At 58.7% G+C, this 24,862-nt stretch overlaps 1 protein-coding gene across 1 annotated transcript in view; it reads right to left on the reverse strand.

The window, feature by feature from the left end:
* Positions 1-4,226: 4,226 nt before the first annotated feature.
* LOC142929089 (uncharacterized) overlaps positions 4,227-24,862 on the reverse strand; it is a 29,749-nt gene continuing 9,113 nt past the window's right edge. Inside the window, exons 3-4 of the mRNA XM_076069541.1 lie at positions 22,556-22,589; positions 4,227-4,909 (exon numbers count right to left, since the gene is read on the reverse strand). Coding sequence (XP_075925656.1) covers positions 4,227-4,909; positions 22,556-22,589 — 717 coding nt within the window. The remainder of the gene's footprint in view (positions 4,910-22,555; positions 22,590-24,862) is intronic.

Genomic DNA, 24,862 nt, shown 5'->3' on the forward strand with positions numbered 1-24,862 from the left:
CTGCCCTCTCCGTGGCTGCCCTCCCCGTGGCTGCCCGCTCCGTGGCTGCCCTCCCCGTGGCTGCCCTCCCCGTGGCTGCCCTCCCCGTGGTTGCCCTCCCCGTGGCTGCCCTCCCCGTGGCTGCCCTCCCCGTGGCTGCTCTCCCCGTGGCTGCCCGTCGCCCCGCGTGACCTCTGATTCACACGCTTCCATGTTGGTCGGCGTATTTCAACCAATCGATGCATAATCGATTAGCACGGTTGGCCATAAAAACAAGTCGAGTTCATAATACGTGGCACTCGTGGTTTGACCTTTGCCCTCTCTCTCTCTCTCCACCCGCGGTCGTGATTCTCGTTCGAGCAGCGTTCATCTTCATTCCCCGAGCAGACCCTCCAGCCAAGGAGTTTGATCGCCACATTCTCCGCAGCTGTCTCTTTCTCTCCCCGCCCCCCCTACCCCGGTTTTTTTCGAGGACGCGCTCTGTCTGCTGCGCATCAAATATGGTTTACAACGTCGCTATCGACCTCCATCTATGCCTTCCTCTCTTTACCTGGAAGACCTCTCGGATCGAGTGGCTCGCGCCGTGGGAGGGTGAACAGTCGTGGTGCCGCGATGACGCAGCTCAGAGCCCCACGTTGACGATCGCCAGATGTTCACTGCTGCAGAGATTGTCCAATGATGCGCGGGTCGCGTCGGCCAATGATGTCTCCCCCCAGAAGATGACTAAACTTAACGTATTTTTTTATTTTATTTCAGCAGGTAAGGCCCACGGAGCGATACTGTAGAAGCGACCTGGACCACAAATGATAGCTCAACGAAATGGCTTATCACGACGAAATGTATAGCAAGTAGCCAAATTCACGAAACGCACGTTGATTCTAAATGTGGAGGGAAAACCCGGAGGACTCGGAAAAAAATCGACGCGACCACGGGGAGAGAGACGCGCAAACTGCAAATATACAGAAGGCGTCAGGGTCGAGATTGAACCCATGACCTCCTGTATACCAGGCGAGGTAGTTAACATCTCGCCGTCCGGTTGTGTGGGACCCGGCCAGTGGAGCCGTTAGCTGTCAATGAAGCAAATGGACAGCTGATTACAGAACGCTCCTCTCCTGACCTGCTCAGTAATATGATCGCTCCTCGTGCCCCTGTTCCATCCTGGACTCCGTATCGATTCTCCCATAGCTGGCATTCTCTTTCCGTCCTGGCCGGGTGAGTGATGTGCATCACGACTTAAGCGGCGCGTGCGACGAGAGACACGCCGCGTCCTGAAGTTCCAGACGTTCAGTCGCGGGGCAAGGTCTTCTTTGGGGTTGGGACGGAGCCTGCGAGGTCAGTGGTGTTGTGTTATTTGTACATCGGTGTCCAAGGTGCACCTAGCCTGGCACAAGCGCCGTGGCGACGTCACCGCCACTTATCGTTGAACGGCGTGCGGTGTTTTGTTATTGTGTCTGTTTGACGCGTGGTAGTCGGCTTCCGCGACCAATGTTATCAATAATAAAGGTTGTTTGGGTTAGATCACGTAAATATGAATGCGTCCTTACACCCGTCACTGCACGAATTCATATTCTTTGGGTATTTCGGTAAAGTCACGGAGATAGGTTGTTAATTATGTTATTTTGTTATTTTCCTTGACCCTATCTACGTGACTTTACCGAAAGACCCAAAGAATATGAATACCCGCCAATTCGTTACTAGTTCAGCACACCGGTGTGTCGGAGAGTAAACCCACGACAACATTTACAATTCGAGTACGACGTTTCGCCGATAATTACAAGCAGCCTCATCAGGCGACAACTCTGGCTGTCTAGTAAGGGAATTGGCACGCTTTGTTTACGTGACACCACCTTGCTAGCTTACTAATTGGCCGTGTCGGGTGGTGGCAGACTCACCAAAAAAAACTATTTTGTGGATTGTTGCCGCGTGTGTGCTGAGCACGCTGGTGAGAGCGTTCCATTCGGGTTCATTGGCGTTCTGTTGCCATGGGTTTAGAGGCAGGCACGTGGTCAAACGTGGAATGTCTCCGTGGTTCACTCCGATTATCATCCCACACGTCCACAGGCCTTGCTCTCCTCTCTCTCACTCTCACCACAATTCATCATTTTCCAAATGGCCTCGTGGTAACTCCGTTCTCGGTCGCTCTCTGGCGTATGTGTTGTCTCATCATCGCCGAGATTCTCGCCGTCGGCTACCCAATCGATTCGCCGTCTCTCCCCCGTCGTCTCTCCGCCGAGCGCCATCCCTGCCTCGCCCTCTCGGCGCTTCTGTCCAGCGTCGTTTGAACGTCCCGCGCGTGCTTTTGGAGTCGGGCACTGAACGCAGCTTCGCCTGTCCTCTGCGATGGTCGTCACCCCCCCCCCCCCCAACCCGGGCTGTTGTGCTCTTCCATCTTCAGCATTCATCCGATTTCTTCATCAGAGACGTGTTGTGTCCTTCCTTCGCGACGTGAGATTTGAACATTGATGGTGCCACCCGTTGCTGTCATCATTCACAACAGCAACAGGCAGAGCTCACAACGCGCGCGCATTGAGTACTCGGAGGCGCGCAATCGGAGCTCACAGTCCGTCGTACCCCGGCCTGAACAGGTGAGAGCCCTGGACAGGTGAGAGCCTGAAAAGGTGAGAACCTGGACAGGTGAGAGCCTGAACGGATGAGAGCCTACACAGGTGAGAGCTTGAACAGGTGAGAGCCCTGGACAGGTGAGAGCCTGAATAGGTGAGAACCTGGACAGGTGAGAGCCCTGGACAGGTGAGAGCCTGAAATGGTGAGAACCTGGACAGGTGAGAGCCTGAACGGATGAGAGCCTACACAGGTGAGAGCTTGAACAGGTGAGAGCCCTGGACAGGTGAGAGCCTGAATAGGTGAGAACCTGGACAGGTGAGAGCCCTGGACAGGTGAGAGCCTGAAAAGGTGAGAACCTGGACAGGTGAGAGCCTGAACGGATGAGAGCCTACACAGGTGAGAGCTTGAACAGGTGAGAGCCCTGGACAGGTGAGAGCCTGAATAGGTGAGAACCTGGACAGGTGAGAGCCCTGGACAGGTGAGAGCCTGAAAAGGTGAGAACCTGGACAGGTGAGAGCCTGAACGGATGAGAGCCTACACAGGTGAGAGCTTGAACATGTGAGAGCCCTGGACACGTGAGAGCCAGAATAGGAGCTCGCAAACGGCGCTCCCTGGCCGCAAGAGTCTGTCGCAGGCCACACGACGTCGCTGCATCTCCGATGCGGGTTTCGTGAGCGGGTGAGCCGCTCTCTCACGCGCAAGCGAGGCGGGCGGCTTGGTATTGAGTCGCCCGGTCTCTCCCTCTCTCCACCGATGATGACTTCGTCGCGACGACGAGCGGCGAGCGACCGCTCCGCTCCGAGTCGCGGCTGGAGCGGCGCTAGTTCCGGCTGCGCGTTGCAGAGGAGCGCGGATCGCGACAAACGAGCGACACGAGGCGGCGGCGGCGTTGCAAAGGCGATCAGTCACGGGCGCGGCGGTAATTGGGAATGGCACGGATTGGTTTCACGGTGAGCCAAAGCGCGGATTTACTCTCTAATTGAATCCCAGGCGGACGGGCTGGGGTGCGGGCGAGGCGTAATCGTGGGGTTTTGGCGAATTGAGCCGCGCGACTCGGGGGGGGGGGGGGGGGATAAAGACACGCGGGACGACACGGGGAGGCCCACGGTGTGGCGGAGCAAACCCCGGGGGTTGTGAACACGCGACGCCAGGGGCGGAGCCAGGATTTTCAGCCCGGGGTGACATTCAACAAATTTTAATTTCAAGAAATGACTGAATGAGAAATCGGCTATACCGCACGCCATCGGTTGGCGACACACTCTGACAACGCAGTTGCACGGAGTCCGCCAGACCGAGTGTCGTACACTTAAACGCAGAATATTTCAGATTTTCGATTTGTAAATTTTTTTCGGGGGTCACAATTCTCTACCCTGTCACCCCCCTGGCTCCGCCCCTGCGTGACGCGATGGCGCGCGCACCCCGGCAGGGCTCCGGGGGGCCCAGAATCAACCGCGCGAACCCGTGGCGAGGTTCTCCACGCGGGGAGGACACCAGGCACGCGGGACGGATCCCTCGCAGCGATCTGGGGATCTCGGTATCGCTGAAAATGAGGACCACGAGCCAGCAGGCAGAGCCGCTCACCGGGAAGCGGGGATCACGGCAGGCAGGGGGGGGGGGATGACGAGAGGGGAAGATCGCGCACGGGGAGAGCGCGGGGTGGGGCACGCGGGGTGGGCTCCCCGCTGTCACGGGGAGTGAATTGAAGCCGCATTAAAATGAAAACTTGATTTAGAGCGAAGATGGGAGCGCGGCTCTGGGGGAGAGAGTGTGACACAGTGAGAGTGAGGGGGGTGGGGAGGGGGGATCCGCCCACGGGCAGCGAGGCAGCCCCGGCTCGTCGCTGCTGGCGCCATCTCCCGAGACGCGGGCAGGGCGAGTGGTGGCGTCGCGCGCGATGAAATGAAATCCGTCCCCACTGCTAAACGAGCGGAGGCCGCCGATAACAATATCGAGCGATGAGCGCTTGAACACGCGGCGGCGAGGGAGTGTCCCCAATCTCTCACGGCCACAGAATCCACCACCCACCCCTCCTCCCTCCCCTCTTTTCCTTCCGTGCGTCTCATCCGGACACACTCAGCAAACGAGCGTCGGGTGGGGCGGGGGTGCAGGATGATTGCATGGGGAGTTGAGGCTGATCGGGGTCCGTGTCCCCCCCCCCTCCCCCCTCCAATATTACTCCTCCACCCTCGCCCCCCTCTGGTGAGCCCGGAACGGGATGGATCCCCGGGTCGTGACCCGCCGGGACACGCGGCAGTGGAGGCCTCGCGCACGCCGGGGTAGGGGGCGGGTGCCGTGGGCGAGAGGCCGGGCGAGAGGCCGGGCGAGAGGCCGGGCCCGCGTCCCGCCCGTGATTTGATGACCCGCGCGCCTCTCGCTCAGCTCGTCCCCGCCTCGCGCTCGGAGCCGTCACGAGGGAGGCGAGGGGCGGGGCTCACGCGAAGCCGGGGGGGGGGGGGCTCACGGGAGGGTGGAATGTTTAATAACCACGCGGAGTAATAACAGTGACGACGACGATGATGATGATGATGCCCATGATGTCGTTATTTATCCACAGCAGCTTACGCGACTCTCGTCGCTCGTGGTTTGTTGTCTTTCTTTCGGAAGGGCCCTGCAATTGGAAGGCTGGGTCGATTCATGGCGTGTTGTTGTTGTTAATGATGTAAGTGCAGTGAGTGGGAGCAATTACGCGGGGTTCACGAACCTACTTGCTGTACTCCCCCGTCTCGTGGCTGGGTGCTCGCGAGGTGACATCACAGAGACGTGAGCCGCCCCGAACGCCTCATCCAACCTCCGATTGAGCACGGTTGGCTACGTACGGTGTGAAAGAAGCTCAACATACACACACACTCAGCACGATTGGCTACGTACGGTGTGAAAGAAGTTCAATATACACACACTCAGCACGGTTGGCTACATACGGTGTGAAAGAAGCTCAACATACACACACACGGTGTGAAAGAAGCTCAACATACACACACACACTCAGCACGATTGGCTACGTACGGTGTGAAAGAAGTTTAACATACACACACACACTCAGCACGATTGGCTACGTACGGTGTGAAAGAAGCTCAACATACACACACACTCAGCACGGTTGGCTACGTACGGTGTGAAAGAAGCTCAACATACACACACACGGTGTGAAAGAAGTTCAACACACACCCAGCACGGTTGGCTACGTACGGTGTGAAAGAAGTTCAACATACACGTGCAGACATCCACAGCACGGCTCAGCCGGTTCCGTCGCGCGCCTCTGACTGCGTGCACGGACCCTCACCCCACGTGCACGATCCCTCACCCCACGTGCACGATCCCTCACCCCACGTGCACGATCCCTCACCCCACGTGCGCCGCTCTCGCTTAATCCAACAGTGGAGCGCGAGCGTCTGAGTGTCTTCCCCTATATGGGTAACCAAACAATAGAAAATGGCCTAGGCAATTTAAATGTGGTATTTCTGGGACACTATTTTTTTTTCCAAGGGGTGTTACTTAACTCCGCGACTGGGGTACCCAATCAATCCGAAATCAGTGCCACACTCCGCGATTTCGAAACGCCAAACATTAGCATAACAAAATCCGTTATCGAAAAATTCAAACTTTGAATAGTGCATCGTGTACAGCTCGTCGAGATGAGTCGATTGTCGCATCGCCGACCATCAACATACTAAAAGTGACTGTATCATGCGAGAACCGGGGTGTTATAGTACCCCGGGGTGTTATAGTACCCCGGGGTGTTATAGTACCCCGGGGTGTACCCGGGGTGTTATAGTACCCCGGGGTGTTATAGTACCCCGGGGTGTACCCGGGGTGTTATAGTACCCGGGGTGTTATAGTACCCGGGGTGTTATAGTACCCGGGGTGTTATAGTACCCCGGGGTGTTATAGTACCCCGGGGTGTTATAGTACCCGGGGTACCGCCATGAGGTTCATTCATCCGCGCAGCCGCCCTGACTGCCCTCCCCCCTCCCTCTCTCCCCCACACGGCCCCGTCCCGGAACGCCCCTCGCCCCCTCCACCCCCGCATCTCCAGCCGCAGGTCTCCGGGCTGCACGAGGGAGAATCATTTCCGGGCAAGGGGCTTCAACGTGAGCCGCCTTGTGCGCCCGGCCGCTGCACCAGCTCAGTGCTCGTACAGCGGCCGAGGGAGTTGCGCGGAGTGCACCCTCCCTCCCTCCCTCCCCCCTCCCTCCCTCCCTCCCCCCTCCCTCCCTCCCCCCCTCCTCCCTTCCCCCCTCCCTCCCTGCCCCCCTTCCTCCCTTCCTCCCTCCCCCCCTTCCCCCCTTCCTCCCTCCCCCCCCTTCCCCCCTCCCTCCCTCCCCCCCTTCCCCCCTCCCTCCCTCCCCCCCTTCCTCCCTTCCTCCCTCCCTCCCTCCCCCCCTTCCCCCCTCCCTCCCTCCCCCCCTTCCTCCCTTCCTCCCTCCCTCCCTCCCTTCCTCCCGCCCTCCCTTCCTCCCTCCCTCCCTCCCCCCCTTCCCCCCTCCCTCCCTCCCTTCCTCCCTCCCTCCCTGCCCCCCTTCCTCCCTTCCTCCCTCCCCCCCTTCCCCCCTCCCTCCCTCCCCCCCTTCCCCCCTCCCTCCCCCCCTTCCTCCCTTCCTCCCTCCCTCCCTCCCTTCCTCCCGCCCTCCCTTCCTCCCTCCCTCCCTCCCTCCCCCCTTCCCCCCTCCCTCCCTCCCTTCCTCCCTCCCTCCCTGCCTTCCTCCCTCCCTCCCTGCCTCCCTCCCTCCCTCCCTCCCTCCCTCCCTCCCTCCCTCCCTCCCTCCCTCCCTCCCTTCCTTCCTCCCTCCCTCCCTCCCTCCCCTCCTCCCTCCCTCCCTCCCTCCCTTCCTCCCTCCCTCCCTCCCTCTCCTCCCTCCCTCCCTCCCTCCCCTCCCCTCCTCCCTCCCTCCCTCCCTCCCTCCCTTCCTCCCTCCTTCCCTCCCTGCCTCCCTCCCTCCCTCCCTTCCTCCCTCCCTCCCTCCCTTCCTTCCTTCCTTCCTCCCTCCCTCCCTCCCTCCCTTCCTTCCTCCCTCCCTGCCTCCCCTCCTCCCTCCCTACTTCCCTCCCTCCCCCCTCCCCCCCTCGCTCCCTCCCTCCCTCCCTTCCTCCCGCCCGCCCCGCCTGACAGATGTAAATGGGAGCTCGCTGCTGCGGTGATTTCCTACTCCACTCCGGAGAAGTCGCCGTGAAATCTGCTGCCGGTAATTTTGACGCCGCCGCCGCCGCCGTCTTTCCCAGGTGGCCGGAGCACGGCCGTCGCGCGAATTCTCGGCCGCTCGCCACGTCCCGCGGTCGTAAACGCGAGGACGACTTCTGGACGACATCACCGGTGGAAAAAGAGCTTCATAGCTCATCGGATTCATCCAATATAAATAAAGACTCTGATTCGGAGTGACCCCCCCCCCCACCACCACCGGTAGGGCACCCGTCCGTGCCCCAGCAGCGATAATCAGATCAATATATTTTAACATTCAGTGTCTCGAGTTTCCTGGCTGGCTGCTGGCCGGGCTCCGTGGTAAGCGGCTGCGAACCGTCGCCACCAAAGCGAGCGAACGATTACACATTGGGTTGAGTTAACACGGCGGAACGAGAAGTTCGGTGGACGTTTAATAATCATATTTAATAGTGACAGCAGCGGAGAGGTGAGAGTAACGAATAGAGGAGACTGAATCGGCTCATTTAAATGCCCTCTTACTTTTCATCTCGTGCCTCTATTAACGTCATTCTTTCGCCAGAATAGTCTTAGAAAATATCACCAAAAAAGAACACCTTGCGATACATATTGGCTTGGCATTTTATTACATACAACAGTAGATTGCTCTGAGTGCTCCGTGTACAAAAGGATTGTGAGATGAATAGAAACAATACAGGGTCGCCGCGGAGGCGAGATGTTAACTCCCTTGCCTGGTATACAGGAGGCTGTGGGTGCGATCCTGACCCTGACTCCTGCTGTATATTTGGAGTTTGCGTGTCTCTCTCCCCGTGGTCGCGTGGATTTTTCTCCCGGTCCTCCGGTTTATACCTCCACATTTAGAATCAACATCACGCGTTTACAGTCTTTAGCTGCTGCTATACATTTCCACGTGATTAGCCACTTCGCTATATAGCTCAGTCGGCTTTACCTGGTAATATAAAGTAAAAAGTGTAATATCTTCTTTGGTTCTTTCGGTAAAATTGAAGCTCTGTCGTCCCGACATTTCTGTTCTTTCATCTGAAGAAGGCTGCTTGTGTTGTGGCCGAAACGTCGTGAGAATTGCATTGTGTTATTTTATTTTATTATTTTATTCTCATTCTACGTGACTTCACCGAAAGAACCAAAGAAGATTAATCCTTGCAGTCACGAAAGCTTTAAATCGAAACAGTGTAATAGTTTTAAACACCTCCCTTTTCTCATCATGGGACCTCCTTTGCCAGTACCAAAATATGACAATAGGTTTTCCCCTTTGTTCCGGCAATGAAACAGGTGTTAAGATGTTTAAACACCAAACTGAAACATTTTACAAGGAATCATGTCTACATTAACCACAATGCTTGTGGTCAGAATGCAAAAAAAACATTCTCTAATAATATCTGTATTGTCTTTGGAACTGATTGGTCCACACCAGAGACGGCTTTCTTTTGAGCCTCGTCTCAAAACGGTGTTAGACCAGAGGCGTCCTCTAGGCTCAAAAGAAAGCTGTCCCCCCGTGAACAACACGGCGCCTGGAGGGTCCTTCGTACAGCAGTGTAATTATTATTGATTGTATTTTTTTATACTCAGTCTTAATGGGTTTCACGAATGAGGATTCTCTGTGTTGGCGCCTGGGGAGGAGAGCCGAGTCACCGGAGACAACCCGACACCTTTCAAACGCGCGGATTCAAAACCCCGAGGCCTCTACTGCCATCTCGCGGCTCGCTTGGCGGCTCAAACCGCCCAACCCCCGACATCTGTAAATGTGCGTGCGGTCTCACGCCAAGGAGGAACCAGCCTCAGCCAGAAACGATGGGGATCTGACGAGACGCGGCCGCGTTCTGAACGATTTGGTTTTCCGGCCATCTAAGGCATCGCAGAAGGGAGCATTGGTCCCCGGCGGCCGTCGTGGTGCCGGCAACGAGACCATCTGTGAAGGAACGGGACGAAGTTCCCCGACTTCTGAACCCCCACCCCGCCCCCCTCGTGAGTCCCGCGAGCCCCCCCGCGATCCGGACACGCGAGTTGAGCAGCCTCCGCCTGGGAGCCACGGTGTCTCCGGGGGGCCTCTGGGGAGAGCCGTGGCCCCTGTTGCTGGACCGGCGGCAGCTGCGTCAGCACAAGTTAGGAGAGAGTTAAAAATGTTCATGTAAACCAGGTGAGAGCCTCACTGACCAGGTAAGAGCCTCACTAACCAGGTAAGAGCCTTACTAACCAGGTAAGAGCCTCACTAACCAGGCAAGAGCCTCACTAACCAGGCAAGAGCCTCACTAACCAGGTTAGAGCCTCACTAACCAGGTAAGTACCTCACTAACCAGGTAAGAGCCTCACTGACCAGGTAAGAGCCTCACTAACCAGGTAAGAGCCTCACTGACCAGGTAAGAGCCTCACTGACCAGGTAAGAGCCTCACTAACCAGGTTAGAGCCTCACTGACCAGGTAAGAACCTCACTGACCAGGTAAGAGCCTCACTGACCAGGTAAGAGCCTCACTAACCAGGTAAGAGACTCACTAACCAGGTAAGAGCCTCACTGACCAGGTAAGAGCCTCACTAACCAGGTAAGAGCCTCACTAACCAGGTAAGAGCCTCACTAACCAGGCAAAAGCCTCACTAACCAGGCAAGAGCCTCACTAACCAGGTTAGTGCCTCACTAACCAGGTAAGAGCCTCACTGACCAGGTAAGAGCCTCACTAACCAGGTAAGAGCCCCACTAACCAGGTAAGACCCTCACTATCCAGATAAGAGCCTCACTGACCAGGTGAGATCCTCACTAACCAGGTAAGAGCCCCACTGACCAGGTAAGAGCCTCACTGACCAGGTAAGAGCCTCATTCACCAGGTAAGAGCCTCACTAACCAGGTAAGTGCTTCACTAACCAGGTAAGAGCCTCACTAACCAGGTAAGAGCCTCACTAACCAGGTAAGAGCCTCACTAACCAGGCAAAAGCCTCACTAACCAGGCAAGAGCCTCACTAACCAGGTTAGAGCCTCACTAACCAGGTAAGAGCCTCACTGACCAGGTAAGAGCCTCACTAACCAGGCAAGAGCCCCACTAACCAGGTAAGACCCTCACTATCCAGATAAGAGCCTCACTGACCAGGCGAGAGCCTCACTGACCAGGTAAGAGCCTCACTAACCAGGTAAGAGCCTCATTGACCAGGTAAGAGCCTCACTAACCAGGTAACAGCCCCACTAACCAGGTAAGAGCCTCACTGACCAGGTAACAGCCCCACTAACCAGGTTAGAGCCTCACTAACCAGGTAAGAGCCTCACTGACCAGGTGAGAGCCTCACTGACCAGGTAAGAGCCCCACTGACCAGGTAAGAGCCTCACTAACCAGGTAAGAGCCTCACTAACCAGATAAGAGCCTCATTGACCAGGTAAGAGCCTCACTAACCAGGTAACAGCCCCACTAACCAGGTAAGAGCCTCACTGACCAAGTAAGAGCCTCACTAACCAGGTAAGAGCCTCACTGACCAGGTAAGAACCTCACTAACCAGGTAAGAGCCTCACTGACCAGGTAAGAGCCCCACTAACTGAATCTCGACCACACACGAACAGTATCGCCAGACGCGGTCACCGTCGTTTGCAAAATTGGAAAATCCAAAGAGAAATCTCGGCGGCATGCGACTGTGAAGATCTTGAAATATCAAGCAGAGCACGTGAACCCCCGCCACCACCACCGCCACGTTGTGACCCATCGCGAAGCTCAGTTCAAGGTCAGCGGAGGCAGTGAAGACCTCCCCCAGAGCCTGCCCTTTAGGCCCCGGACAAGAGAGACGCTCCCACAAAACCAAATGGAAAGGAGAGAGGAGCCTGTCGAGCAACAAAGGAGGTCGCGGTTACGAATCGTGCATGAATATTTAAAGCAATAATAGCGCGTCGCGTGAATAACGGCAGGCGAATGCGTGGGGAAAGGGGAGACGCCCCCCCCTCCCACACCGCTCCCCCTTCCGCACGGCGGCCATGACCACGTTGGGGTTGGGGGGGGGGGGGTACCGGGTTGACCCGAGGAGTAGACGCGGCCCCCCGTGCTCGCAGCCCGCTGTCGTGACAAGGAACACGCGAGACTCCCTGCTCTCTCGGACGTACCGAGGGTTGCTTTGTTGTTGCTGTCGTTGTGAGTATTGGAGGGGGAGGGGGGACCCCGAGGTCCCGCGCGATGCCACGCGTCACTCACTGCGCACGTGAATTAACCAGCCACAGCCTCACGTGTCAAGATGGTGGGGGGGGGGAGGGAGACCCGCCAGGACTTTCAAACGAAACCAGACTGACGCAGGGGGCATATTGGTGGAGCAATGCTGCTGCTGCTGCTGCTCAAGGGGAGGAGGGCGGCGAAGGGCGGTGGAGCGAGGCTCTGGCTTGCAGGTAGCGGAGCGGGGGGGGGGGGGCAGCGGATTTGTTCGTTGTCAGGCACGCCGCGAGTCGAGCTGCGCGCCGCAGCAGTCGCTCCCCGCGTGATGAATGCCATCGCTGTGCCGCGGGATTGCGCGACACCGCAGTGAAGAATCTGTGTCAGACAACCTGCTTAGAATTCAGCTGCGCTCCCTCGGCCCGATCATGTCCCCCGCCTCGCCGAAGCGTTTCCACGGCGCACTCGAAATGCCTCGGCGTCTGTCACCGTGATTCACGCGCCTCGAAACGTAATACCTTCCTCGCTGCTCAAGTAACTTTTAATGCTTCGTGTGCTGCCAATTGCCCGAAACCCACCACCCCGAGTCACTCAAATGTCACGACGAAAGAGCGTCGCTCGTTCAGGCACCGTTGGTGGGCTACGGCGCCGCGCTCCACGTGCACACGCGCACACGCGCACACACACACACACACGTGTCCAAGCGCACACTCGCACACGTGTACACGCACTCCCGTACAAAGGTACACGTGTACACGCACACCCGAGCACGCACCCCCGCACACGTGAACACGCACACCTGCTAACGCTTCGTCCGCCCCTCCACGCCCGCCACCCCGAGTCGCCTCCCCACGCAACTCGCCTTCACAGCCCCTTCTCGCTTCGCAATAAAATGACGACTCCTGCCCAGCCCCGCGGGAGCCCTGCGGGAAAATAAACGCCTCTGTCTCTGCCGCGATGATCCCGTTACTCAGACGACGACGAGGAGAAGGAAGAGGCCGTACATAGCTCATCCCCCCCCCCACCACCACCTCCGCAGGTGACAGGTGTGATTGACGTCGCGAACGCGCCGCGGTGTCGCTCCAGGAGGCGCCGCGCGTGCGTCTCGTGGTGACCCTTTTCTCTGCGTCCTCTAAGCCTCCCCTTGGCCCGGGTTCCTCATCGCTTACTCCTGCCCCCCCCCTCCCCGTTACGGGGGATCAACGGCGCTGTGGGGGCGGGCGGCGCGCCCACTAATCTGGGCTTTAATTAAACACGTGCCCGGAGTTTAATTCATTCCCTGCCTGCGGTACCAGGTGCCGCATTCCGCCTGTGCCCGCAGGGCCCCTTCCCACCACTCCCCACGTGCCCCCACCACACGTGCCCCCTCCTTTACACCCCGACCCCGCAGCAGCGTCCCCAGCCCCCATCACCGCTCCCTCTGCTCCCCCTTCTCCCTGGGCTCCACCTCCAAGCTCCTCCTATCTCCCCCCCCTTACTTACAAACGCCTCTAACTTGGAGGAAGTCAGGGGAGCGTGCGGGTGGGGGTGGTGGCAGTACTGGGCACCTCTGCGCGCAGCATCGCTGGTGGATGGCTCCCCCCCCCCCCCCCCACCAACTCGTTCACTGCTCGCGCGCCCCAGGGCGCTAATTGGCGCGAGGTAACGAGGCTCTGTCGGAGAGTGGGGGGTGTTGGTGGCGGGGGTAGGTGTGTGTGTCGGTGTGTGTGTCGGTGTGTGTCGGTGTGTGTGTGTGTCGGTGTGTGTGTCGGTGTGTGTCAGTGTGTGTGTGTCGGTGTGTGTGTCGGTGTGTGTGTGTCGGTGTGTGTGTGTGTGTGTCGGTGTGTGTGTCGGTGTGTGTCGGTGTGTGTGTATGTCGGTGTGTGTGTCGGTGTGTGTGTGTGTGTGCGTGTGTCGGTGTGTGTCGGTGTTTGTCGGTGTGTGTGTGTCGGTGTGTGTGTGTCGGTGTGTGTGTGTCGGTGTGTGTGTGTCGGTGTGTGTCAGTGTGTGTGTGTGTTGCGGTGTGTGTGTCGGTGTGTGTGTGTCGGTGTGTGTGTGTTGCGGTGTGTGTCGGTGTGTGTGTGTCGGTGTGTGTGTGTCGGTGTGTGTGTGTCGGTGTGTGTGTGTCAGTGTGTGTGTGTGTCGGGCAGGAGTAGAAGGTGGGGAGGGGTCTCTGGCCACACGCGCGGTGATTATCACCACGCGTCACCGCCATGCGCCGAGTCCCACTCGGCGGATTAATACGGAACGCGCTGCTCTGAGTTTAATTACTCTCGCCCGCGATATCTCTCTGCCAAATATGAGAAGGGCCCAATTACTCAACAACGAGTGCGCTCTTAAATCGCTTCGCACGCCGAGACGGGCGTAATGATCCCGCGCCGCAGCTAGCGATGAGACACTGCCAATTGCAAATAATTGTGCATTTCCTCTCCGTCTTTAGGGCAGACGTTAGCGGGTAATTAACGACACTCTCTGAGAATATTACGCAGCCCGAGTCGACAAATGGAAGCGCTCCGGGCTACAGCCGCGCCACGACTCCGCGTGACTGATCGGCATCGATCCGGGCGCACGGAGCGCGCGGATCCACACGCGGAGGAGCCGCCGCTTCGGCGACTTTTAAAGAGCTCGTCTATCGCTTCCTCCTCCTCCTCCTCTCGCCTCCTCATCCCGGCGCTCGACTCCGGCTGCGCTCTCGAGCCGCGCTCCGGAGCGCGGTGCCGTGAGAGGCGACCTGGGGCCGTGAGAGGCGACCTGGAGCTTGCGAGGCCGTGAGAGGCGACCTGGAGCTTGCGGGGCGTTCACTTGCTCGGTCCCAGCGCCCCCGTGCCCTCGAAACCTGCGGCTCATTGAGAGGAGTGACTTTATCAATCGAAAGGAAGGATTATAAATACCCGTGGCAACACGAGGGGGGTTCAGGGGGGGGGGCGAGGTTGAGCTGGCTCCCTCTCCCCTCCCACAGAGTGCAGAGCCGCCTCCTCCTCCCCGGCAGCGGCGCCAAATCGCCCCCCCTCGCCCCCCCCCCCCCAACCAGCTCCCAACCAGCTCCCACTCCACGACTCCATCCGTGTCCAACCCACGCAGCATGACCCCCCAGTGCATCCTCCCCACGTGGCGCCCCTGCCAATCACGCCCCGCGTCGCCTCGTGCTGTGGGGCGTAGGGGCCTCCATCGGGCCGCCCCGACCGCGTGGAGCTGAGAGCTTCGTCTGGGGGGCCCTCATCAGCGCGTCCCAGCGTTTACTCAACACCGTGCCGGAGGAGCACAACTTTGAGCGACCAGCAACACGCAACACTACCAACGAGTTAACACGTTTCTCGAATGGGCATTATTATTATAATTACCGGTTATCTGGTGATGCTACAGCGGTGCACAAACAACACCGACTCAACACGTTCGTCAATAGCGACGCTGTGTGTGATCTTTAAAGGAATAATAATACAATAGGCGACGTTTTGCTAAATGGCGCTATTCGAGAAAAGCCACAACTTCGCACGTTAAATGTTTTCCTATTTTTCCTGCTAATGTCACAGTCGTATTTCCGCATGTGTCGAGTTCGATGTCATTCTGATTATCATTACGTGAGCTTGGGAAATCATACGGAGCAGTGCGAGGGGAGAAGCACAAATAGAGGCGTTGTCACGTGCAGCGTGGTGAGTGGGTGGGTGGGTGATCGAGTGACCGTTCTTGTCAAATGCAGTGTAGTGAGTGGGTGAATAGATGGGTGGATAAGTGGGTGATCGAGTGACTGTGATGCTGCCACGGGTAGTGTGGTGATGGTGCTGGTGACAGCGCGCTGTGTGATGAACCCGTCAACCCAAAGTTCGATTCCCGCTCACGGTCAACACAAGTGACGATTTTCTGAACCGGTCCGGGGCCTCTCCTAGGTCGACTTAGCCTCAATTGAGTACCTGGTGCGGTGTGTAAACATCACCATTGGGCAGATAAAGGCGGCCGGGCGTGGTGTTGGCCACCAACCCCATCGCGTGCCGTTCCGGCCTTGATTGGTGTTCGCGAACAACATTTGTCGCAACAGTCTGCAAAGGCTAGACGCGGGAGCAACCTAGAGAAAGCCCAGGACCGGTTCAGATAACATAATCGTCACTGGTATTGGCCGTGAGCGGGAATGAACTCGGGTCGCCGGATTCGTAGCGCAGTGCGCTGGGCGCTAACCACCACACTGCCGCTCCCCACTATCAACACCACCAGTAGCAGCACTACCACCACCACTACAACAGTCATCGCCAATACTACCAATACCACTGTCGCAAAAATCAGCACCTACACTGCCATCATCACCCCCACCAGCACTAACACCACGACCAGCACGATCGCAATCATCATCACCACTTCCACCAGCAAGCGGCACAAACATCGCAAATACCACCCGCACCATGATCATCACAGTCACGTGGAGGCGAGGGTTGGTGGATTACACTGATTTTGTGAAACTCCCTTCCCGTGGGAGTCGAGGATGAGCCGTACACTGGCTCGTCATGGGATAGAGTGTTTCCCTCTCGCACGTGTGCGTTATTTATGGGTGCTCTGGATTCATTAGCTCACGACACTTTCATATATTATAGTCAAGCAGAGCTTGGGCAATCGTTGGCGCCGGTTCACCGCGTGGCCACTGCCGTCCCGCTCGTCTGTTGTGGTTCCTCCTCCTGGCGCCTTTGAGTCGTCTCCACCCCCCCTCTCTCTCTCTGAGTCGTCTCCACCCCCCCTCTCTCTCTCTGAGTCGTCTCCACCCCCCCTCTCTCTCTCTGAGTCGTCTCCACCCCCCCCTCTCTCTCTCTCTCTGAGTCGTCTCCACCCCTCTCTCTCTCTGAGTCGTCTCCACTCCCCTCTCTCTCTCTGAGTCGTCTCCACTCCCCTCTCTCTCTCTCTGAGTCGTCTCCACCCCCCTCTCTCTCTCTGAGTCGTCTCCACTCACCTCTCTCTCTCTCTGAGTCATATCCACCCCCCCCCCTCTCTCTCTCTGAGTCGTCTCCACCCCCCCCCCTCTCTCTCTCTCTGAGTCGTCTCCACTCCCCCCTCTCTCTCTCTCTCCGAGTCGTCTCCACTCCACCCCCCCCCCCCTCTCTCTCTCTCTGAGTCGTCTCCACTCCCCCCTCTCTCTCTCTCTGAGTCGTCTCCACCCCCCTCTCTCTCTCTGAGTCGTCTCCACCCCCCTCTCTCTCTCTGAGTCGTATCCACCCCCCCCCTCTCTCTCTCTGAGTCGTCTCCACTCCCCCCCCTCTCTCTCTCTGAGTCGTCTCCACTCCACCCCCCTCTCTCTCTCTGAGTCGTCTCCACTCCACCCCCCCCTCTCTCTCTCTGAGTCGTCTCCACTCCACCCCCCCTCTCTCTCTCTGAGTCGTCTCCACCCCCCCTCTCTCTCTCTGAGTCGTCTCCACCCCCCCCCCCCTTCTCTCTCTGAGTCGTCTCCACCCCCCTCTCTCTCTCTGAGTCGTCTCCACCCCCCTCTCTCTCTCTCTCTGAGTCGTCTCCACCCCTCTCTCTCTCTGAGTCGTCTCCACCCCCCCCCCCTTCTCTCTCTGAGTCGTCTCCACCCCCCTCTCTCTCTCTGAGTCGTCTCCACCCCCCTCTCTCTCTCTCTGAGTCGTCTCCACACCTCTCTCTCTCTGAGTCGTCTCCACCCCCCTCTCTCTCTCTGAGTCGTCTCCACCCCCCTCTCTCTCTCTGAGTCGTCTCCACTCCCCTCTCTCTCTCTCTGAGTCGTCTCCACTCCCCTCTCTCTCTTTATCTGAGTCGTCTCCACCCCCCTCTCTCTCTCTGAGTCGTCTCCACTCACCTCTCTCTCTCTCTGAGTCATATCCACCCCCCCTCTCTCTCTCTGAGTCGTCTCCACCCCCCCCCCCCTCTCTCTCTGAGTCGTCTCCACCACCCCTCCCCCTCTCTCTCTCTCTCTCTGAGTCGTCTCCACCCCCCCCTCTCTCTCTCTCTGAGTCGTCTCCACTCCCCCCTCTCTCTCTCTCTCCGAGTCGTCTCCACTCCACCCCCCCCCCCCCTCTCTCTCTCTGAGTCGTCTCCACTCCCCCCTCTCTCTCTCTGAGTCGTCTCCACCGCCCCTCTCTCTCTCTGAGTCGTCTCCACTCCACCCCCCCCCTCTCTCTCTCTGAGTCGTCTCCACTCCACCCCCCCCCCTCTCTCTCTCTGAGTCGTCTCCACTCCCCCCTCTCTCTCTCTGAGTCGTCTCCACTCCCCCCTCTCTCTCTCTGAGTCGTCTCCACCGCCCCTCTCTCTCTCTGAGTCGTCTCCACTCCACCCCCCCCTCTCTCTCTCTGAGTCGTCTCCACTCCACCCCCCCCCCCTCTCTCTCTGAGTCGTCTCCACCGCCCCTCTCTCTCTCTGAGTCGTCTCCACTCCACCCCCCCCCCTCTCTGAGTCGTCTCCACCCCCCTCTCTCTCTGAGTCGTATCCACCCCCCTCTCTCTCTCTGAGTCGTCTCCACCCCCCCTCTCTCTCTCTCTGAGTCGTCTCCACCCCCCCCCCCTTCTCTCTCTCTCTTTCTGAGTCGTCTCCACTCCCCCCTCTCTCTCTCTCTGAGTCGTCTCCACCCCCCTCTCTCTCTCTCTCTGAGTCGTCTCCACCCCCCTCTCTCTCTCTCTCTGAGTCGTCTCCACCCCCCTCTCTCTTTTTTTTACGATCAGAAGAAGCAAGAAGATGCTCGGTGTAGTCGGCACTTTGCTCCGTTCATCATTTCGGTTTTTTATGCTTTGCTTTATGTATCCCCCCCCCCTTTTAAATGAAAGACTCAAAATATATTTTTATTTATTTATTTCCCTTTCCCCTTCCCTCTCTCTCTACACCCCTCTCTGCCCCCCCCCCCCCTCTCTCTCTACCCCCTCTCCGCCCCCCCCCCTCTCTCTCTGCCCCCTCTCTTCCTACTCCATTTGGCTCTCTCGCTCTCTCTTTTTTCTTTATAACTACGACAAGTGCTGCATCTGCACGCAGCCCTTCCCACAGTCAAACGGCCTCCTACGGGTAGCTTAGATCTGCATGCAGAGTTCTCCGTCATCTGCCACCGAGCACACGGCCTCCTCCAGCGCCCACTGCTCCTTGAAGGCCGGCACGGCGTGGGTCAGCCACGCATGGCGGAACTCCAGCCACACCCTGGCTCCGACCAGAGCGCGGAAGATGCCCAGGCTGCTGGCTGGACATTGCCCCTCCAGGGCCACCTTCCTCGCCCTGTATATGGCGAGCTTGGCGTAGCCGAAGAGCACGTTGACCAGCCCCTGATGATGTTGGGGTCCGTCGCCCTTCGGGTATCCAAAGATGAGGACCGTCGGGGAGAAGTGGAGGCTGAACCTTAGGAGGATGTTTCTCAGGACCTTGAACAGCGAGTCCAGGCTCTTGCACTCCACGTATTGGTGTGCCACCGTCTCCACTTTACCGCAGAACCGGCACTCCGGGGACGCGTCGGTGAAGCGCGCCAGAGAGGCATTGGTGGTGACGGTGCCGTGGGCGATGCTCCAGATGAGGTCGCCGATGCGGTTGTACGTCGGGCTGGAGTAGAGTTGCCTCCAGCGAGGCCTCTCCGGAGAGACGCAGGGCAGGGCTTCCCTCCAGGCATGATCCTTGTGGCTCCTCAGGGTATCCTGTTGGTGGAACCGGACCATGTAGGAGTAGAGCACCTTCCTCTTTACATTTGCGAAGGCCACCTCCGGCAGGTCTTCTAGCCGGCACAGGTTGTGATCCGCCTAAGTTTGTCGGCATTGGCGATGCAGTGGCACAACTGAGAGCTCCGGTGGAGGGGGATCGAGAGGGGCCTCGTCATCCCCAACGCCGATGGGGGGCGTTCTCCCCGCTGCCGCTGAGAAGGCCCCCTTGGCTTCGGCCAGGATCCGGGCAGCCACCCGGAGCGACTGCAGCCCCCCTGTCTTTGCGGCCATGTCTGCTGGTCCGAGCCACCGGCCCCGTGTTTCAGGCTCCACCAGATCCCCCATCCTGGTGAGCCGCGCGTTGGCGAGGCGCCTCTCCATGCCAGGGGTGGTGGTGGTGGATGGCAGCTTTGTCTGTGGGTTCCTGAGGATCGGTTCGAAGACCAGATCCTCGGCCGATCGCGGTTGGTTCTGCCTCCTGACGGCAAGGAAGCTCCATGTCTGCAGGACGCTTCTGTAGAAGGGTGGCAGCTGTCCCAGTGGGAGGCCCTGCAGGTCCATGTAGAATAGTTGCTTGGAGCACTGCAGACCCCCCAGCTGTTTCAGGAGGAAGGAGGCCGTGACGCTCCAGGCTGGTGCCGGGACGGCGTGCAGGAACTTTTGCGCTGCCTGCAGTCGGAAGGTGGCCAGCTGACTCCGCGTGCACATCAGCCCGTGACCGCCCTCGTCCAGTGGCAGGGCCAGGACCCCAGCCGCGACCCGGTGTCCTCCACCCGACCAGAAGAAGTCGAGGACTCGCTTCTGAAGTGCGTTGACGAGGCTCATGGGGGGGTGCAGGGAGAAGAGTCGGTGCCACAGCATGGACGTCACCAGCTGGTTCACCACCAACGTCTTTGTCCTGAAGGTGAGGAACTTGCACAGGCGACTCCAGGTGGCCAGCCGCTCCTTCACCTTCTACTTCAGCTCGACTCAGTTCCTCTGCGGTGGTTCCTCCTCTGGTCAGAGGAACACCCTCAGGTGGTGCAGCGATGTTGTGCTCCAATTGATGGCTTTTGCCTTCTCGGGACACTCGGTCATGTCCCACGCTCCAACCAGCAGGCCGCTGTACTTTTGCCAGTTCATTTTTGGTGAGGAGGCGACATCAGCCAGGGAGCGCAGGATGAGGAGGACGTCGTCGGCGTATGGTGTGAGGACCAACTTGACGCTTGGTTCCCTCAGCACCAGGCCGCTGAGTCTCCGCCTCATGAGATTCAGGAAAGGCTCTAATGCCAGGGCATAAAGTTGGCCCGACAATGGGCATCCCTGTCTCACTCCTCGCTCGAATTTGACCGGGGCAGTGAGGGCGCCGTTGATCTTGATCATGCACTCCGCCTTGGTGTAGAGTAGGCGGATCGTTCGGACAAAGGCATCCCCAAAACCCAAGGTCTTGAGGGTTCCCAGCAGGTACTTGTGGTCCACTCTGTCAAAAGCCTTTTCCTGGTCAAGAGCCAGAAACGCGATTGGGATGCCCAACCTCTGGGACACCGCGATGAGGTCCCTGACCAGGAAGATGCCGTCGTGGATGGTTCGTCCGGGGATGGTGTAGGACTGGGTCCCCGTGTACGACTTGTGCAATCACCCCTTTCAGTCACAGGGAGAGAGCCTTCGTCAATTTTTTGTAGTCTGTTCAGGAGGGAGACCGGACGCCAGTTTTGTAGGTGCCTCAGGTCTCCGTTCTTGGGAAGCAGAGTGAGCACCGCCCTCCTCCAAGACTGATGCATCACCCCAGTGACTGAGGCTTCCTCCAGCACCTCTCTGTAGTCCTCCCGCAGGGATGGCCAAAAAGTGGCGTAAAACTCCCCTGTTAGGCCGTCTAACCCTGGGGATTCATTTGGGGCCAGTCTTCTTACAGCTGCGTCACGGTCAGTCCTGGTGAGCTCTTGCTCTAGCAGCTCTTTCCCGTCTTCCCCCAGGGTGGGTAGACCACTGCATGCCTCCGCCTGGGCCGGTTCCGATGTTTTCTTCAGGGGAGAACAGGCTGCCGTAGAAGTCTCCGATGATGGTCGACTTCTGCTGGAGTTCGTGCGCCAGGCCACCATCACCGTCAAAGAGGCACTCCATGGATTTGCGTCTCCCATTCTGCCTCCCGAGGGAGTAGAAAAGCGGGGATCCCGTGTCGAGGTCCGTGATGAGCTTCACCCGGGATGGCACAAACGCTCCCCTTGTCTGCTCCTCCTGTAGCCCTTTGAGACGCTCCCTATTCTCCTCGTATTCTTGGAGAAGAGCAGGGTCGCTGTCCTCGGCGAGGCGACCCTCCAAATTGAGGACTCGCGCTTCCATGTCGGTGATGTCCGCGTTCTTCAGTCTGGTGCCACTCCCCTCTCTCTCTCTCTCTCTCTGATTCGTCTCCACTCCCCTCTCTCTCTCTCTGAGTCGTCTCCACTCCCCACCCCCTCTCTCTCTCTGAGTCGTCTCCACTCCTCTCTCTCTCTGAGTCGTCTCCACTCCCCCCCCCCTCTCTCTGAGTCGTCTCCACTCCTCTCTCTCTCTGAGTCGTCTCCACTCCCCTCTCTCTCTCTCTGAGTCGTCTCCACTCCCCTCTCTCTCTGAGTCGTCTCCACTCCCCTCTCTCTCTTTGAGTCGTCTCCACTCCCGACTCTCTGTCTCTCTGAGTCGTCTCCCCCCCCCCCCCACTCTCTATTTGTGAGCGAGCGAATAGAGTGCGGCGGCGCGTTGCAAGTCAACTTGAAAATGAATCTCATCATCGAGCAGCACCAGCAATGATATCACCGCGTGATTGCACCTGGTTGTGAACTTGAACTCACCCCCCCCCTCACTGCCCCCCCTCACTGCCCCCCCCCCACGGACACCGCGAATCCGCCTGTGCGGTAACGCCACACGCGCGCCAGCTCCCGAGTTGAAAAATGTCATTTGCTCCCGGATAATTGTAACCTTTTCAGGCTGAGAGCTTTTCTAATTTTTTTTGCCGTGCACAAAAAGCAATAGAAACTTTTGTTATATTATATTAGGTTATATGGCAGAGCCCTTTTCCCAAAGCAATCATATTATATCAAAGGCCTCATTCCGTCCCCCCCCCTCCACCTTCTCATCTGCTTCATTATATAATGATGAACATTATCGTTTTTTGAGTGTTCCCCTCCTCCTGCAGTCTTAACCGTTAATGTAAAAGGCAGAAGCGAAACCCGGCAACTCGTGAAGTGGACTTGGGTTTGTGAGACGGCGGCGAGGGGAAGGGGCTTCCCCCCCCCCCACCCATTTCGCCCCCCCCCCCTCCCTATCCACCCTGGCTGTGGCCAAGGGGTCGTCAGTGGCTCTCCTCGCAGCGTTTCGCGACTCTTCTCCGCCGCCTGTGTCCACCCGGCCAGAGTGAAATTGTGGCGGAGGGGATGCAGTAGGAGACGTTGAGTGTGGCAGGCCACGTGGCGAGGGAAGGTCAGAGGCGGTGCGGAGATGAGAGGGCGATGGAATGCGCGCGTGTCGGCACCCGAGCGAGGAGCGAGAGGGAAGAGATCGTTCGGGAGAGGGCGACGCGCAGCCACCCGAGTCACGGCCTGCGCAATTGCAGGCCCGGGTGATTTTGTTGGAAGGGGACGCGACTGGAAGGCGTGACGGAGTGCGACATTCCGGAGCGGTTATTGAAGGTGGGTCGGGATCACGATGGCGACGTATAAAGGCGAGCGAGAGGCGGGTTGAGAGCCCCCTAGAGCAGTGACTCTTAAAATTATTGCAGCCTGCACCCCCAGAGAGGGCATCTCGTACTCCCAGGGGGTGCGGGCACCCCAGGATAAGGACCACTGCCTTGGATGATGCGATTTGACAAGTAAAAGCAACGAAGCCCAAGATGAAACGTTTTCCAGCAGATATCCATGATGTTGTGTGGATGCGCCGATGCCGGAACAGCATGTTGGTAATTACAATTACAAGCCCATGAGCTGATCTGGCCCATGCCTTCCAATCACTCCAGACCAGGTGCCAGCATCATGACCAACTCTGGCATTAAAGTTACCCAACAGGGGCCACTTTAGCCAGCACCTGTGACAGGAGGTCATAGAAGGCATCTGACTCTTCGGCCTTGCCTGAATCCCTCCACTGATGTTCATCTTCAGTGGGGGCAAAAGTAACCACGGCCACCACTCCTCGTCTCTGATTGATCAGAAGGCTCGCCCAAAGTAGCCTGGGGTTTACAGCTTTCCACACCTCACCACCACGCCCCCACACCCCCTTCATGCTTTTGTTCAGAAGAAGAGCCACTCCCTGTTGTTTGGAAGTCTCGGCGCTCCGCTCGTTGTTCTGAGCGTCGCTCCTCCGCCCTCCGTTGTTGTTGGAGGGCGACTGCCTCCAACTGCCCAGTAGCAGCGTCCTTCACGAGCCTCCTCCAAAGAGACAGATCTTGACACCGCTGGTACTGGTAATTGGCTAGTTCACTCTGCTCCACGTCCTCCTGCACCACATCACTCCATCTCTCACACACTCACACGCCCGGCACGTGGATAGCATCACTGGATCGTGCTCTATACGCGAGCCGCCGTCAATGTTTTTTTTATGCTGCTAAGCAGCGCGGCGCCGCGACAATCTCCGAGCTCGTGGGACGACTCCGCGAGGGCCGCGGTGGCCGCTACCGGAGCCGTGGCCGAGCCCATTCATTCGCCCCCCCGGCCCACCCACTCCCCGCGTCGCTCTCTTGGCGTCGTGCTCCACGCGGCGCGCTTTCGAGAGAGAAAACGCGGCACCACGCCGCCTCCACCGCAGAGACAACCGCGGCGGGCGCCCCCCCCCCCCCCCCCCCCCCGTCTCCGTGTCTCGCGCCGTCGCTGAGGATGCGGCGGGGACATTAAAACGACCCAAAACGTCGACATCCAGCCCCGGTCCACGTCTAGGCGAGCGTCGGCAAACTCCCGAGGTGCCAAAACACCGGGGCCCTGCGCGGGCGGGTGGGCGAGCGAGGGAGGGAAGGAGCGAGCGATGGAGCTTAGGGAGCAATGGAGCGAGCGAGCGATGGAGGGAGCGATGGAGCGAGCAATGGAGGGAGCGATGGAGCTAGGGAACGAGGGAGCGAGCGAGCGATGGAGCGAGCGATGGAGCTAGAGAGCGATGGAGCGAGCGATGGAGCTAGGGAGCGATGGAGCGAGCGATGGAGCTAGGGAACGAGGGAGCGATGGAGCGAGCGATGGAGCTAGGGAGCGATGGAGCGAGCGATGAAGCTAGGGAACGAGGGAGCGAGCGAGCGATGGAGCGAGCGATGGAGCTAGGGAGCGATGGAGCGAGCGATGGCGCTAGGGAGCGATGGAGCTAGGGAGCGATGGAGCTAGGGAACGAGGGAGCGATGGAGCGAGCGATGGAGCTAGGGAGCGATGGAGCGAGCGATGGAGCTAGGGAGCGATGGAGCTAGGGAGCGATGGAGCAAGCGATGGAGCTAGGGAGCAATGGAGCGAGCGATGAAGCTAGCGAGCGATGGAGCGAGC

Source organism: Petromyzon marinus, chromosome 25, assembly GCF_048934315.1.
Source record: "Petromyzon marinus isolate PM22_M1 ecotype Great Lakes invasive population chromosome 25, UKy_Petmar_22M1.pri1.0, whole genome shotgun sequence".
NCBI classification, from domain to species: domain Eukaryota; kingdom Metazoa; phylum Chordata; class Hyperoartia; order Petromyzontiformes; family Petromyzontidae; genus Petromyzon; species Petromyzon marinus.